The 13,713-nt window shown below is 34.1% G+C and overlaps 2 protein-coding genes across 2 annotated transcripts; both read right to left on the reverse strand.

The window, feature by feature from the left end:
* Positions 1–3,105: 3,105 nt before the first annotated feature.
* LOC136067316 (disease resistance protein RPP13-like) lies at positions 3,106–6,576 on the reverse strand. The gene is made up of 2 exons (XM_065772994.1): positions 3,888–6,576; positions 3,106–3,357 (listed from the first exon to the last, which is right to left on the reverse strand). Exon 1 carries the CDS (start codon positions 6,307–6,309, stop codon positions 5,374–5,376), a length of 936 nt encoding a protein of 311 aa, XP_065629066.1. The 5' UTR covers positions 6,310–6,576; the 3' UTR covers positions 3,106–3,357; positions 3,888–5,373.
* Positions 3,310–5,102, reverse strand: LOC111993171 (putative disease resistance protein At1g50180). The gene is made up of 3 exons (XM_024025030.2): positions 4,783–5,102; positions 3,888–4,626; positions 3,310–3,357 (listed from the first exon to the last, which is right to left on the reverse strand). The coding sequence occupies exons 1-3, from the start codon at positions 5,100–5,102 to the stop codon at positions 3,310–3,312; spliced, it is 1,107 nt and encodes a 368-aa protein (XP_023880798.2).
* Positions 6,577–13,713: the final 7,137 nt, after the last annotated feature.

The raw sequence follows: 13,713 nt of genomic DNA on the forward strand, positions 1-13,713 counted from the left end.
GAGAGAGAGAGAGAGAGAGAGAGAGAGAGAGAGAGAGAGAGAGAGAGAGAGAGAGAGAGAGAGAGAGAGGAATGTATTTGTTCAATCTCCAAAGGAAAAAGCATCGTTAGCATATGGTTGTCGTTATCGTGCACACCCATTTTCTCCTCTAAAATGCTTAACCTCCACCACTCTTCTTCTTCTTCTTCCCCAATCCCATCATCATTGTTGTTATTGTTACCGTTCTCTCTCTCCTCCCCTATTATCATGCACAACCACAACTCTTCATCACTTTCTCTCTCCTCACTTCCAAAACCCTAATTCCTCACGAGCAACTCTTTCTTCTTCCCCATGGAGGTACCCTCTCTCTCTCTCTCTCTCTCTCTCTCTCTCTCTCCCCAAACAATTTCTTGTTTGATTGTACTATTTGGTTTCTAAGAAAACTTGAGAAAGTTAAACTCGCATGAACATTTTTATTAAAAATTATTAAAATTGGTGGTAGTTTTAGCCTTTGTGATTGGATAATGCTAGAAATACCAAAAAAAAAAAAAAAATTACTACTTTGATTTAACATAAAAGTGATTTTATTATGTTGTGGATGGTGTTAATTGCATTCATTGACACTTCAGTTTGTAGCAGTTTTCTTTTGGATATAATGATATTAGGGATTTTACAAATTTTACTATATCGACTTTACAAACTGAAGTGTCAATTGTTCAAAGCATAACAAAAAAGAATTTAAAAATTTTGAGTATTGTTGAAAGTTGGTGGATTTTGGAGCAATTTGGTTGTAAAAGAGAAGCACATTTGTTTGTAATGTGTTTGGAGTGTTTGTTAGTAGGTTCAACACATCATATGTTGAATGAAAAATGTTTTTTTTTTTTTTTCAAACTAGTTTGGAGATAAATCCTTAAAACTCCTCTTATATCTTTTTATTAGATGTAAATTTTGAAAAGCTAACCGTTGAATTGCACATTTTTATTATATCCTCTATGCTTGTAAAATTTCAAGAAGATCAAAAATCAATAACTATATCATCAATCAAATATTTAAATTCAAGTTTTTGAGGTCTAAAATTATGTATAAAAAGTAAGTTTATTACTCAAATAGTAAATCACATCAAATTTGAATAAAATTTGACATGTATTTTAAGAACATAAAGAATATGAAATCCAATGGTAAGATTTTCAAAATTTACATCTATAAAAAGATGTGGGAATTTAAAGGGTTTTTCTCCAAATTAATTTGGAGAAAAACTTTATCCCCTCTCACCAATGCTTTGCATCCAAATTTATGATATAAACATGTACGGTAATTTTGGGTTTAATAAAACTTTAAGGATAAGTGGAGGATAATTTTGGAAATTTACCCTTAACCAAAGGACAAATTAAGGTACAATATTTTTAACTTTAATTTAAAAAAGTTTGGTCAAATTAATGTCAATGGGGAAAATGTTTTTCCCCTTCAGGGAAGCTCAAAATGTCAATTAAAAAAAAAATCTCTTTAGTTATTTATTTATTTTTTTGGTGCACATAAAAAACTAAATTAAATTAATTAACTAATTTAAAGTTTAAACTCTTTAAATATGTTACAAATGATCAAATAAGTAAGGAAATATGTGGGGCAGTGGCTGTGCGAAGGTGTTTTGGCTATGTGACGGTGTGCGGGTTTCTGATTGCGGATCTCATGCCCAGCGAATGGTGGCTGTGTAATGGTGTGTGTGGCAGAAAATGATGAAAGGGATTGGAGATAGAAAGTGGTTTGCTGTTGGGGTTGAAAGAATAGAGGAAAAATGAATATTTAAATGAAATTGGGGACAGAGCATTGAGGCTGAGATAGGTGTGCTTGAAAAATGATTAATTACACAAGAAAAACTAGAGTTTTTTTTTTTATTTATATATATATATATATATATATATTAGTTTATTTGTCTGTAATGTGTTTGGAGTGTTTGTTAGTAGGTTCAACACATCATATGTTGAATGAAAAATGTTTTTTTTTTTTTTTTTTTTCAAACTAGTTTGGAGATAAATCCTTAAAACTCCTCTTATATCTTTTTATTGGATGTAAATTTTGAAAAGCTAACCGTTGAATTGCACATTTTTATTATATCCTCTATGCTTGTAAAATTTCAAGAAGATCAAAAATCAATAACTATATCATCAATCAAATATTTAAATTCAAGTTTTTGAGGTCTAAAATTATGTATAAAAAGTAAGTTTATTAATAAAATAGTAAATCACATCAAATTTGAACAAAATTTGACATGTATTTTAAGAACATAAAGAATATGAAATCCAATGGTAAGATTTTCAAAATTTACATTTATAAAAAGATGTGGGAATTTGAAGGGTTTTTCTCCAAACTAATTTGGAGAAAAACTTTATCCCCTCTCACCAATGCTTTGCATCCAAATTTATGATATAAACATGTACGGTAATTTTGGGTTTAATAAAACTTTAAGGATAAGTGGAGGATAATTTTGGAAATTTACCCTTAACCAAAGGACAAATTAAGGTACAATATTTTTAACTTTAATTTAAAAAAGTTTGGTCAAATTAATGTCAATGGGGAAAATGTTTTTCCCCTTCAGGGAAGCTCAAAATGTCAATAAAAAAAAAATCTCTTTAGTTATTTATTTATTTTTTTGGTGCACATAAAAAACTAAATTAAATTAATTAACTAATTTAAAGTTTAAACTCTTTAAATATGTTACAAATGATTAAATAAGTAAGGAAATATGTGAGGCAGTGGCTGTGCGAAGGTGTTTTGGCTATGTGACGGTGTGCGGGTTTCTGATTGCGGATCTCATGCCCAGCGAATGGTGGCTGAGTGATGGTGTGTGTGGCAGAAAATGATGAAAGGGATTGGAGATAGAAAGTGGTTTGCTGTTGGGGTTGAAAGAATAGAGGAAAAATGAATATTTAAATGAAATTGGGGACAGAGCATTGAGGCTGAGATAGGTGTACTTGAAAAATGATTAATTACACAAGAAAAACTAGAGTTTTTTTATTTTTTTATTTTATATATATTAGTTTAGCTAAAAAAGTGTGGAGACTTATATGAAAGATTTAATTGGGAAAAAAAAAAAGATACAACTTAGCTTATGAATGAGGTAGGTGTATTTGACTTATGTGAATTGTACATTGAACTGTCCCTGCATGGGCATAAGTTATATTTATACATGAAAGTCCATTTCAGCATTATATATGGACCGCTTCATAAAGATACAACTCACCTTTATTTAACTCAGCAAACACAAGTTAAAAATAAAGTTGCAACTTATTTTACATAAAAGAACTGTGAAGAACTGCAAAATTTTGCAGCTCTTTAACTCTTGACAGTTGTTCCTCCGAAGGCAGCATGAACATTAACCCTCTGCATTAAAAACATCAATTTATTTAGAAGCTCCTTATTATATGCAATGTCATTAAGATTTGATGGCAAAAACAAAGGATTGAGGGAATATCATATTAGTTTTCTGAGTAATTTTCAAAAAGGGAAGAAAAGAAATCTTGCACCGCTAAGTAATTTCTTGCTGTGGTATCCAGTTTCTACCTATCATATTGCCTAATCCAACTCATGGTCCACTCAAATGATGCACACTATATTTCATTCAGATTAGGCATATGTATCTATCTAATATATTCTCTTTATCTTTTAAAAAATATAGATTGGAAATTTACTTTGGAGAGTTAAAAACGATGGTATAACTCAAGAGGTTTGATGGACTACAAATTCAGCATACCTGATGTGCATTGGTAAAACAGTTGAACCAACTCTTAGCTAGCATTTTTGTTATGTAGTGTAAGACCAGTGGCTCTTTAGGAAACATGAATCACACGCATATTTAAAATCAAAAAGAAAAAAGAAAAATTGAACTACGGCAGATACAGAATGAAACTTACATGGATCGCATGCATAGTGTTACAGTTATTTGATGATAATTTCTCATTACCCAACCTTCTTCTTGCATCTTCCACAAAATCCTGCGGCATGTTTCTTAAAATCAGTTCCTTCAAGGCTGGGAGCTGATCTAATCCCTCTGAACTTCTAATTTTTTCACAAACTCTGATTTCTAATTCTCGAAGCTGTGGCACGGCACCATTCTCAACTGTCAACAGCTCTAGTTTCCCTAGGATCCACAATTTCAGGACACGGAGTTCAGGAAAGTTCTGATCAGCATGACAAGTCATTTCCTGCCCTAGATAGGAGTGATTGAAAAGATTGAGCACTCTCAGCTGAGGCAACTTCCCTAGCACCCGCATTGGATCTTCTGTGAGTCTAGACGCCGACAATGTAAGGATATTGAGGTTTCGAGGAAGGTTACCTATCCGATGATCTTCTATCCCTCCAAACAAATATAAGTTTGAGAGAGACTGATGATCTTTCATAGGACTCAACACGAGGTTTAAAGGATTACCTCTTGACGTCAACCTTAAGGTATGAAGGTTGTCGAGTCTTGAAATGCACTGGGCTGTTTTCAGCGCTGATTCTGAATGGAAGCATGTCAGACCCAATTTTCTAAGGTTAGTGCACCTATCCAAGCCATATTTCCCGGGGTCCTTATATCCAATAATGAGCCCCTTTAACACCTGAAGGTTGGTCGGAGGCTGATTTGATGGCTTCGAAATGGATACACCGACACTGATCATTTAAAGAATTCGAAGGTTATTTGCCTCCCAAATGGAACGTGGCAAAATGGTTATATTAGTGCGCTTCAAATCTAAAATCTCCAGGCGTGGTAGATCCCCAATAAATGCGGGAATTGAGTTTAAAAGAGTCCACCGCAAGTTCAAATACCTTAAATTTACCATGATACCAAGTTTCTCAGATAACACAGGTTTGAAGACACCCTCCAAATCGAGCACCTTCGGCATCAAAAACCCTCCCGTATGGATTATTTTCGTAAACACAGGTTTGATTGTATCACGTTTTCTGGTGTTGAAAGAAACAAAGGGTTGTAGAAATTCAAACGAGTCTGCAGATGTACATTCTGACTTGCCATGGTGGACAAGAAATCCTATATCTTTAGCTTTTGTCAAGAACACATCGTAGAGATAACGTGGCATATGACATGTTTTTGGGTCTCCATCTGGCTTCCATCTTACTATTTCAATCATGTTTCTACACACTAGTTCTTCCAAATATTTCTTGGCCACATCCTCGGTGACGCTCGCCTCAGGTGATGTTTGAACAAATCCGTGTGCAACCCACAGGTGAAACAACCTCCGTATGGGGATCTCATATGCTTGAGGAAATACAGCCAAATAAAGGAAACATGGCTTTAACACATATGGTAGCATTTGATAGCTCAAAACTACAAAATTTGAGAGAGGTAATTGACCTTTACCAAAGTGTGCCGCCACTACCAGATCAATCACTCTTGACCACTCACTTGATTCCATGGTTGACAACACTCTTCCCAGTAGCATGATTGCTGGAGACAAACCGTGACATATTCTCAAAATTGTCTTCTCTGAAGTTGTTTATGTCTGAGCTATTTTGTGGTCTACCTACTTTCTTCAAGAACAATGCCCAACTCCCCTCATCAGATAAACGCATAAGATTCAAACGAGAATTCCATAAATCATCATGCGACGCTACATTAGAGTCACGGGTAGTGAGGATGATCCTACTTTCATTCGAGACGTTCGCAAAGGGATATGCAAGCATGAACCACACATCAACCGTGCAGACATCATCTAAGACTATAAGAAACCTGACTTTCATTAGAATCTGGTATAGCATAGCAGACATTTCCTCCTCGCTCATTGACTCAAAATGCAATGTCACAAACTCAGGAGCCCGCGGTAAAGCCCACGATGGATATAATTCAATCTGTTTGAGTATGATAATCAACAGACCCCGATATGTGACATCCTTATATGCGAAATCCTTGGGAACATGAACCCACGCACGGCGTTCGAAATGCTGACGAATGTCTAGTCTGTTACAAACTTTCCTTGCCAGAGCTGTCTTGCCAAGTGGTTCTTCACTCACCAGTGAAATCACACGGAGGCTTTTTTCATTGTCGTCCAACAATCGGGCTACCAGCTCCTTTTCAGCATCTTCAAGTCCAACAAGTGCTGAATGCCATTCTTGATCGTATTGGTGGTTGTTCCATCCTCCTCCAAGGGCTGAATTTCTCAGTTCCAGTTCCGTGTGCTCGCCGAACAGCTTCTCTACCGCGTCCATTGCCGGGACCACCGCTGCTCCCACCCCGTCCATCAACTCTCCACCGTTGATGAGCTCAACGTTACTAACAGAGGAGACAGAGGGGGTTTCGGGCTCCCGGCCTCTCTTTCGATTGTTAGACTCGCGGCTCATATTGGGCTTTAGGGGATGTGGAAATTCAAATGCTGCGACTCAATGGAATGAGGGGAAAGACATTAGAACCGAGTTGCCGAGAGAAAAGAAAGAGAGGGTAGGTCCATAAAAACATTTACTGTAAAACATTTGCATTGAAAAAAATTTCAAGTGTTTGGAGTACAAAACACGGATCAGCCACTATCAACCCACAAATCTGAGTATTAAACCAAAAATTCAGCACAAATCCAACCAAATCTACCCCCAACAACCACCCAAAATACAGATAAAAAATAATAATAACCAAAAACCCACAACACGTTTGGCTTGTTGATCGGGGTTCTCTGCAAGAAACCCAAAACCCACGGCCTTAAAATTCGAATCGGAACTTAGAGGAACCCACTGCCATAGAGGCCAATTGGCCATGCAGGCTTACCAAAGAGAGAAACGAGAGAGAGACTGGTATAAACAGATGAAGTTGAAGGAAGCCACCATTGCGATGGCGTGATGAGAGCCGTAGGCGGCGATACAAGGGCTTCAGCCATGTGGTCATGGCTGATGAGAAGTTGGGGTGGGGGAGTGGCTTGTACTCTGTACACGAGACTGAATATGCAAGAGCAATCTTAAGAGAGTACTAAATATTTAGCAATAAGCGTATAAAAACTTATCTTTATAGCATTAAAACTACTTAACAATACTCTTAACATCAAAACTCTATTTTTTTTTTTTTTTTATCATTTCATTTAATGCTCTGTTATTTCAGCATTAACATTTTTTGAAAAATTGTTCATTTTCGAAAGAGCATTTTCTAGAAAATTGTCTCATTTTCTAGTATTTGTAACAACCTTGAAAATGAGTTGAGAATTTTTTTGGTGTTTGGTATGCAATTTTTTTAAAAATATTTCTTGTATGATTTAAAACATGTATAATTATGTAAACCAACTAATGTAATCATATAAATAAAAAACCAAGAATAAATTTGGTGTTCATACTAAAATTTTAACATAGATACAGTCAAAATTAATTAGTTGTCAAATTTTCATAATCTCTACTGCTCATTTTGCTCATATATATAAATAGTAACGTACATACGCACGTACACACACATATACATCAACAATTTGTCTATATTATATATATATATTTGACAGGAGAATGCATTTTCAATAAGTATAAATAACAATAACTTTTAATTGTCTACTCTTTTTTTTTTTTTTTTTTGGATGGGAATTGTCTACTCTTTTTTGTTGGTATACTAATTGTCTACTATGGTCAACCACAAGTTTTCAATATAACTCTAAATTGTGTATTTACATAATGTATTGCATAATACATCATCACTGCATAGTATTTGCATAAAGTATCTTCCAACAAAAAAAATATTTGCCAATGAATGCAATTCCCCTAAACAATTATCATTCATTATATAACAATATTATTAGTCTAAGGTAAAGATCGTCCCATGTAAAAGCAATTTAGAGCAATATAGGCACTATGTTTAAAATTTTCATCTTTTACTTCATTCATTCTTTCTTCTTCTTCTTCTTTTATTTTATTTTATTTTATTTTTTGCACTTTATGTACGAAAAGAAGTAACTTTTGCTTGGAATCCATCAAACTGAAAATTTCTTAGAGAAAAAATAAAATTAAGCTTGAAATTTAAGGCAAAGAATTGGGATTTTGGTAGAGAGGAATGAAATAATTACCACTACAAATTTGTTCTCCTTTGCATGTCTGAGTTGTTGACTGATCAGTGAAGGAAAAAAAAAAAAAAAAAAATCTAATCAGAGAATTGTGTTACAGAGGGGAAAAAAACATGGAGAAAAGAGAGAAGAGAGAAAGATCTATAGGAAGAGGAGAGACCAGAGTTAGTGACAGTGAGGGTGTGAGGAGAGAAAAAGTAAAGGGAAGAGAGAAAAAGTAAGAAATCTTACCATGACAGAGGAAAGACGCCAAAAAATTATGTTTTCCAAAGCTACAGACAAAGATAATATTTATAGGAGATGTAACACGTGACAGAGAGATTGTTTTCCAATTTTTTTTTGGAAAACAACCTATACAAAATAAGCCTTATTTTTATTAGAGTTTTCCGTTGACCAAAGATAGTTTGCCATTGAACAGTTTTTTTTGGTGCTACCAAACATTGGAAAATGTGAAAAGCTATCTTTACAGAAGGTTTTCTAGCGAAACAAACAGAGCTAAATATTATTTTTTTTATTCTTCCTTTCTCTCCCTCTGTCTCTCTCCCACAGCAGGGGGGAAAAAAAACCTCCATCATCAACCATTGGCCACATCCACCCACCACTATCACAAACCACAAAAAAAAAAAAAACTCCATCCTCAACCACCAGCCACATCCACCCACCACCACTATAAACCATAGCCAAAAAAATAAAAGGAATCCCACTATCGCCCTCACTAGCTTGATCCACTTGCAACCACAAACAACAGCAGAGAAAATTAGACCACTAGATCCACAATAGCCAGATCCACTTGCAACCACCACAAACAACAACAACCGGATCCATCACCCCCATGACCCATAACCCCATCACACCTACAACCATCGACCCACGACCCCATTGGACCCACTACCCCATTGGACCCACTACCATCGACCTATAACCCCATCAGACCAACGACCATCAACCCACGACCCCATCAAACCCACGACCAATACCATCGACCCATAACCCCAATGGATCCACGACCATCGATCCACAACCCCATCGAACCCATGACCCACTACCATCAACCCACAACCCCATCAAACCCACAACCCCATCGGACCCACGACCCATTACCCAACCACCTAAATCGGACCAACAAATCACTACACCATGACCTAGGAACCAATTAGTCCACAAGAGAGAGGGAGAGTTAGAAAGAGGACAGAGAATGAGAGGAAGAGTCTGAGAAAGAGAATGAGAGTGATGAAAGTGAGTCTAAGTCTGAGGAGAGAGAGAATTAAAAATATTAAAAAGTTATAACATCTTGCTACAATGTGCTCTTATTTTGAGAGCTCATTGTAGCAAGATGTCAAATTTTTTAGCATATGGCAACTTTGATGGAGTAGGTTTTTTTGGTTTTAGTTGCTAAAAATAGCATTTTAGCATTTATAACACTCTTGATGAGAATGCTCTGAAAAGCAGAAGATGTAAAAAATTTTACTTGTTTTTGGCTTGATTTTACGTTTGACTATTTTTTAATTTTTACTACAAAACAAACGTTGTGTACAATGAAACAAATATAGCATTGCAGTAATATTAATTAATTCAAATTTTTTTTTTCTTAAAATTGGATTCATATAGGTTTTTTAATCAAGCCACTTGGGCTCATTTTTTCAGACAAGTAAAACTTAGGTACTACTTTATATCACGTAGCTATCTTAGTTATGTGACTACTATCTTAGATATAGTACCTTAAATCTTATAGTTCCCTTCTGAAAATTCAGCAACGTAGCTACTTGAGATTTCGTTTGGGAGTTCATAAAGGAATGCAATGGAATGGAATTATCAAAAAGTGCAAGGGTTATATTTTTATGTATTGACATATTTGAGATTAAAATGCACTTTGTATAAATTTGAGTCTTAGTTTCTAGTGTGTTAAAGAAGACTGTGAAGTTAACAAACAACTGGTATTATTGAAGACACAAGAATACTCAAGAAACTGCTCAAGAAAATATGAAACTGCAGATCTTGACATCTGCTCGATACATGTCAATTTATCAAGATTTAATAAACCTCGATACCTTTTCAACGGCTCTAGATCTATCAAGCCTCGGGTAAATTGAATTCCAAATTCAGTTTTCAGCCCATGATGACAAGACTTTCAAAGGATTCATGTACTAAGGCTCCTGAACATATAAAAAGATATTTTATAACTGTTAGCATAGACACAGAGATACACTTGCTTAACAGGAGTTGTTGTGACATTTGTGCACCTAAAGTTTTATACCAAGCTAATTTTGGTACATCCAAGCATAAGTTGAAGAACTCTACAAAGCTACAACAATTAAAGCCTTCTAGCCATCTCCTCGGGATTAGGAGATGGTAAGGCCTTAGCCATCTCATCAGGATTAGGAGGCCCAGTATCAATATAAACAGAACTCTTTACTTTCCTAGCCTCAAGTAAGATGGTTGCTGTGGGCGCCAAGGATTGCGTGTATGTGCAAGTACTTGGGCCCTCAACTTGTTTTTTTGTGGGCTGAATCTCAATCCTACTAATGAGACTCCAACCTTGACCTGGTCAAACTCACCCAAGCTTTGAACTCTCACCAATTTCCTTGCTTTCCCCCTCTTCCTTCCCAAGTTCTTCTAGTTAAATTTTCTCTTATCACTCTCCCTCACAAGTTTTTCCAACCCCTTGAACCATGGCTTAGACCTCCTTTCATATCCCTCTGTGAGTGGGATGGCCATCAATTTTATTCCCATTCACTCACGTATTCCCATATCTCCCAGAATCCCAAGGGATCCTCACGAATTCAGAGGATTCCCTAAGAACTTGTTCCAGACGCCGGTCAAGGCTCGATAGTGGATTCCTTTCAAAATCATTGGTTCGACCTCCTAGGGACCGCCCATAGACTTGTTTCATGACTGTTTCAAATCCTCCATCCTAAAAGGACCACTAGAGAAGGGCCGCGTGAACTCTTAGTGCTCGGCTAGTAGTCGGTTGCATTATGAGGAAGCCCGGGGTAGCCATTCTGTTGTATGCCGGGCCACAACACTTAATGGGCCTTGGGCTCCATGTTAGGCTTTGCTTGTATGGTTGACCCAGTTTGTTGGGCGGTCACTTATCTATCTTTGACGGCCTACTAATGACACAAAAATCGTCCACTAAGATGGACGACCTTAATAATTTTTATGGACTCATCAATAACTAAAGTATATTTTTTGAAATAAGAAATTTTTTTATCTCTATCGTGATAATTGTTAAAGTGGTCATTTCAATCAATGAAATCATGTCATTTATGCAAGTGTATAAGTCAGCTTCCTCATCATTATAAGAAAACAAAACAATAAACCTTTAGGTAGGTGATGCCACACTTGTATAAATGACAACATTTTATTAGTTTGGGGGACTAGAAAATATCAATTCAGCAAACCTATAATGGACATAATAATTTTTGCTTAAATAAGTATGGATTGTGTTTCAAAGATGTAAATTGGGCGTGTTTCAAATTGTAGATAAAAAAACTCTAGTTTTTGTTGTCAAATTGAATCTGCCTATCTTCAAAATACAACATGGTTTTTGTTGAAGAGGCCTTGGATTCACTGATTTTTTTGGTTGTAAAATGTTATTGCTGAAGGAGAATTATTGTTTGTGCTTAGAGTTGATCAGAAGCGTGTAGCTTTAGATATTTTTTTATAGTAATTTTTTTTTTGTTAATTTTAACAAATTTAATACTTTTATTTATATTTTCCTAAAAAAATACATTTATTTATATTTTAATTTCAATATTAAATTAATTATGATGGTTTGGCTAAGTCAAACCTCAATTAATTGTGACAGTTCGACTTAATCGAACCATAATTTTGCTTCCTTCCACCAATTCAACAAACGGTCTGGTTACACTTATAAAACATACATTTATTTATATTTTAATTTAAATATTAAATTACTATTATAGTTTGACAAAGTCAAACCTCAATTAATTATGACTGTTTGACTTAAATTACGTTTTGGAGCTAATGAAAGTTTTAGCATATTTGAGTTTTTTCACCTTTTTTTTTTTATAGTATTTTTCAGTCAATTTTAAATTTTAATTTTTTTTTTTATATTTTCAACAAAAAATATTTAATTTTGATTAAAAAAATTGTTTCCAAACGAAACCTTAATACTATTTTTTTTTTGAACATTTCACATTCCAATTTTCAGTTCAACGAAGAGTTTGGTTATATTAATCTCTATCGTTGATGGCCTACCAATGACATAATGATCGTTCATTAAGATGGACAACCTTAATAATTTTTATGGACTCATCAATAACTAAAGTATATTTTTTGAAATACGAAAAATTTTTATCTTTACCGAGATAACTGTTAAAGTGGTCATTTCAATCAATGAAATAATGTCATTTATGCAAGTGTATAAGTCAGCTTCCTAATCATTATAAGAAAACAAAACAATAAACCTTTAGGTAGGTGATGTCACACTTGCATAAATGACAACATTTTATTAGTTTGGGGGACTAGAAAATATCATTTCAGTAAACCTATAATGGACCTAATAATTTTTGCTTAAATAAGTACGGATTGTGTTTTAGAGATGTAAATTAGGCGTGTTTCAAATTGTAGATAAAAAAACTCTAGTTTTTGCTGTCAAATTGAATCTGCCTAACTTCAAAATACAACATGGTTTTTGCTGAAGAGGCCTTGGATTCACTAATTTTTTTTTTTTTTTATTGTGAAATGCTGTTGCTGATGGAGAATTATTGTTTGTGCTTAGAGTTGATCAGAAGCGTGTAGCTTTAGATATTTTTTTATAGTAAATTTTTTTTGTTAATTTTAACAAATTTAATACTTTTATTTATATTTTCCTAAAAAAAGTACATTTATTTATATTTTAATTTCAATATTAAATTAATTATGATGGTTCGACTAAGTCAAACCTTAATTAATTGTGACAATTCGACTTAATCGAACCATAACTTTGCTTCCTTTCATCAATTCAACAAACGGTTTGGTTACAATCATAAAACATGCATTTATTTATATTTTAATTTAAATATTAAATTTACTATGACAGTTTGACAAAGTCAAACCTCAATTAATTATGGCTGTCTGACTTAAATTACGTCTTGGAGCTAATGAAAGTTTTAGCATATTTGAGTTTTTTAACCTTTTTTTTTATATAGTATTTGTAAGTCAATTTTTAATTTTTAATTTTTCTTACCATTTCAACAAAAAATTTTAAATTTTGATGAAAAAAATTGTTTCCAAAAAAAACCTTAATAATTTTTTTTTTGAACATTTCACTTTCGTCTTTTCAGTTCACCAAAGAGTTTGGTTGTATCAATCTTGATCTTTGATGGCCTACCAATGACACAATAATCGTCCATTAAGATGGACGACCTTAATAATTTTTATGGACTCATCAATAACAACAGTATATTTTTTGAAATAAGAAAAATTTTTATCTTTACTAGGATAATTGTTAAAGTGGTCATTTAAATCAGTGAAATAATGTCATTTATGCAAGTGTATAAGTCAGCTTCCTAATCATTATAAGAAAACAAAACAATAAATCTTTAGGTAGGTGACGTCACACTTGCATGAATGACAACATTTTATTAGTTTGGGGGACTAGAAAATATCATTTTAGCAAACCTATAATGGACCTAATAATTTTTGCTTAAATAAGTATGGATTGCATTTCAGAGATGTAAATTGGGCGAGTTTCAAATTGTAGATAAAAAAAATCTAG

Source organism: Quercus suber, unplaced genomic scaffold (genome assembly GCF_002906115.3).
Source record: "Quercus suber isolate HL8 unplaced genomic scaffold, Cork oak 2.0 scaffold_67, whole genome shotgun sequence".
Classification (NCBI taxonomy): Eukaryota; Viridiplantae; Streptophyta; class Magnoliopsida; order Fagales; family Fagaceae; genus Quercus; species Quercus suber.

Bases quoted from the DNA above. Each gene is read 5' to 3' on its own strand.
- LOC111993171 (XM_024025030.2), bottom strand. From the start codon at position 5,102: ATGATTGAAATAGTAAGATGGAAGCCAGATGGAGACCCAAAAACATGT. The intron at 4,627-4,782 runs GTATTTGAACTT...TTAAATGATCAG, and splicing joins GGTATCATGGTAAATTTAAG to TGTCGGTGTATCCATTTCGA. The intron at 3,358-3,887 runs GTAAGTTTCATT...TTTTTAATGCAG, and splicing joins ACACTATGCATGCGATCCAT to AGGGTTAATGTTCATGCTGC.
- LOC136067316 (XM_065772994.1), bottom strand. From the start codon at position 6,309: ATGAGCCGCGAGTCTAACAATCGAAAGAGAGGCCGGGAGCCCGAAACC.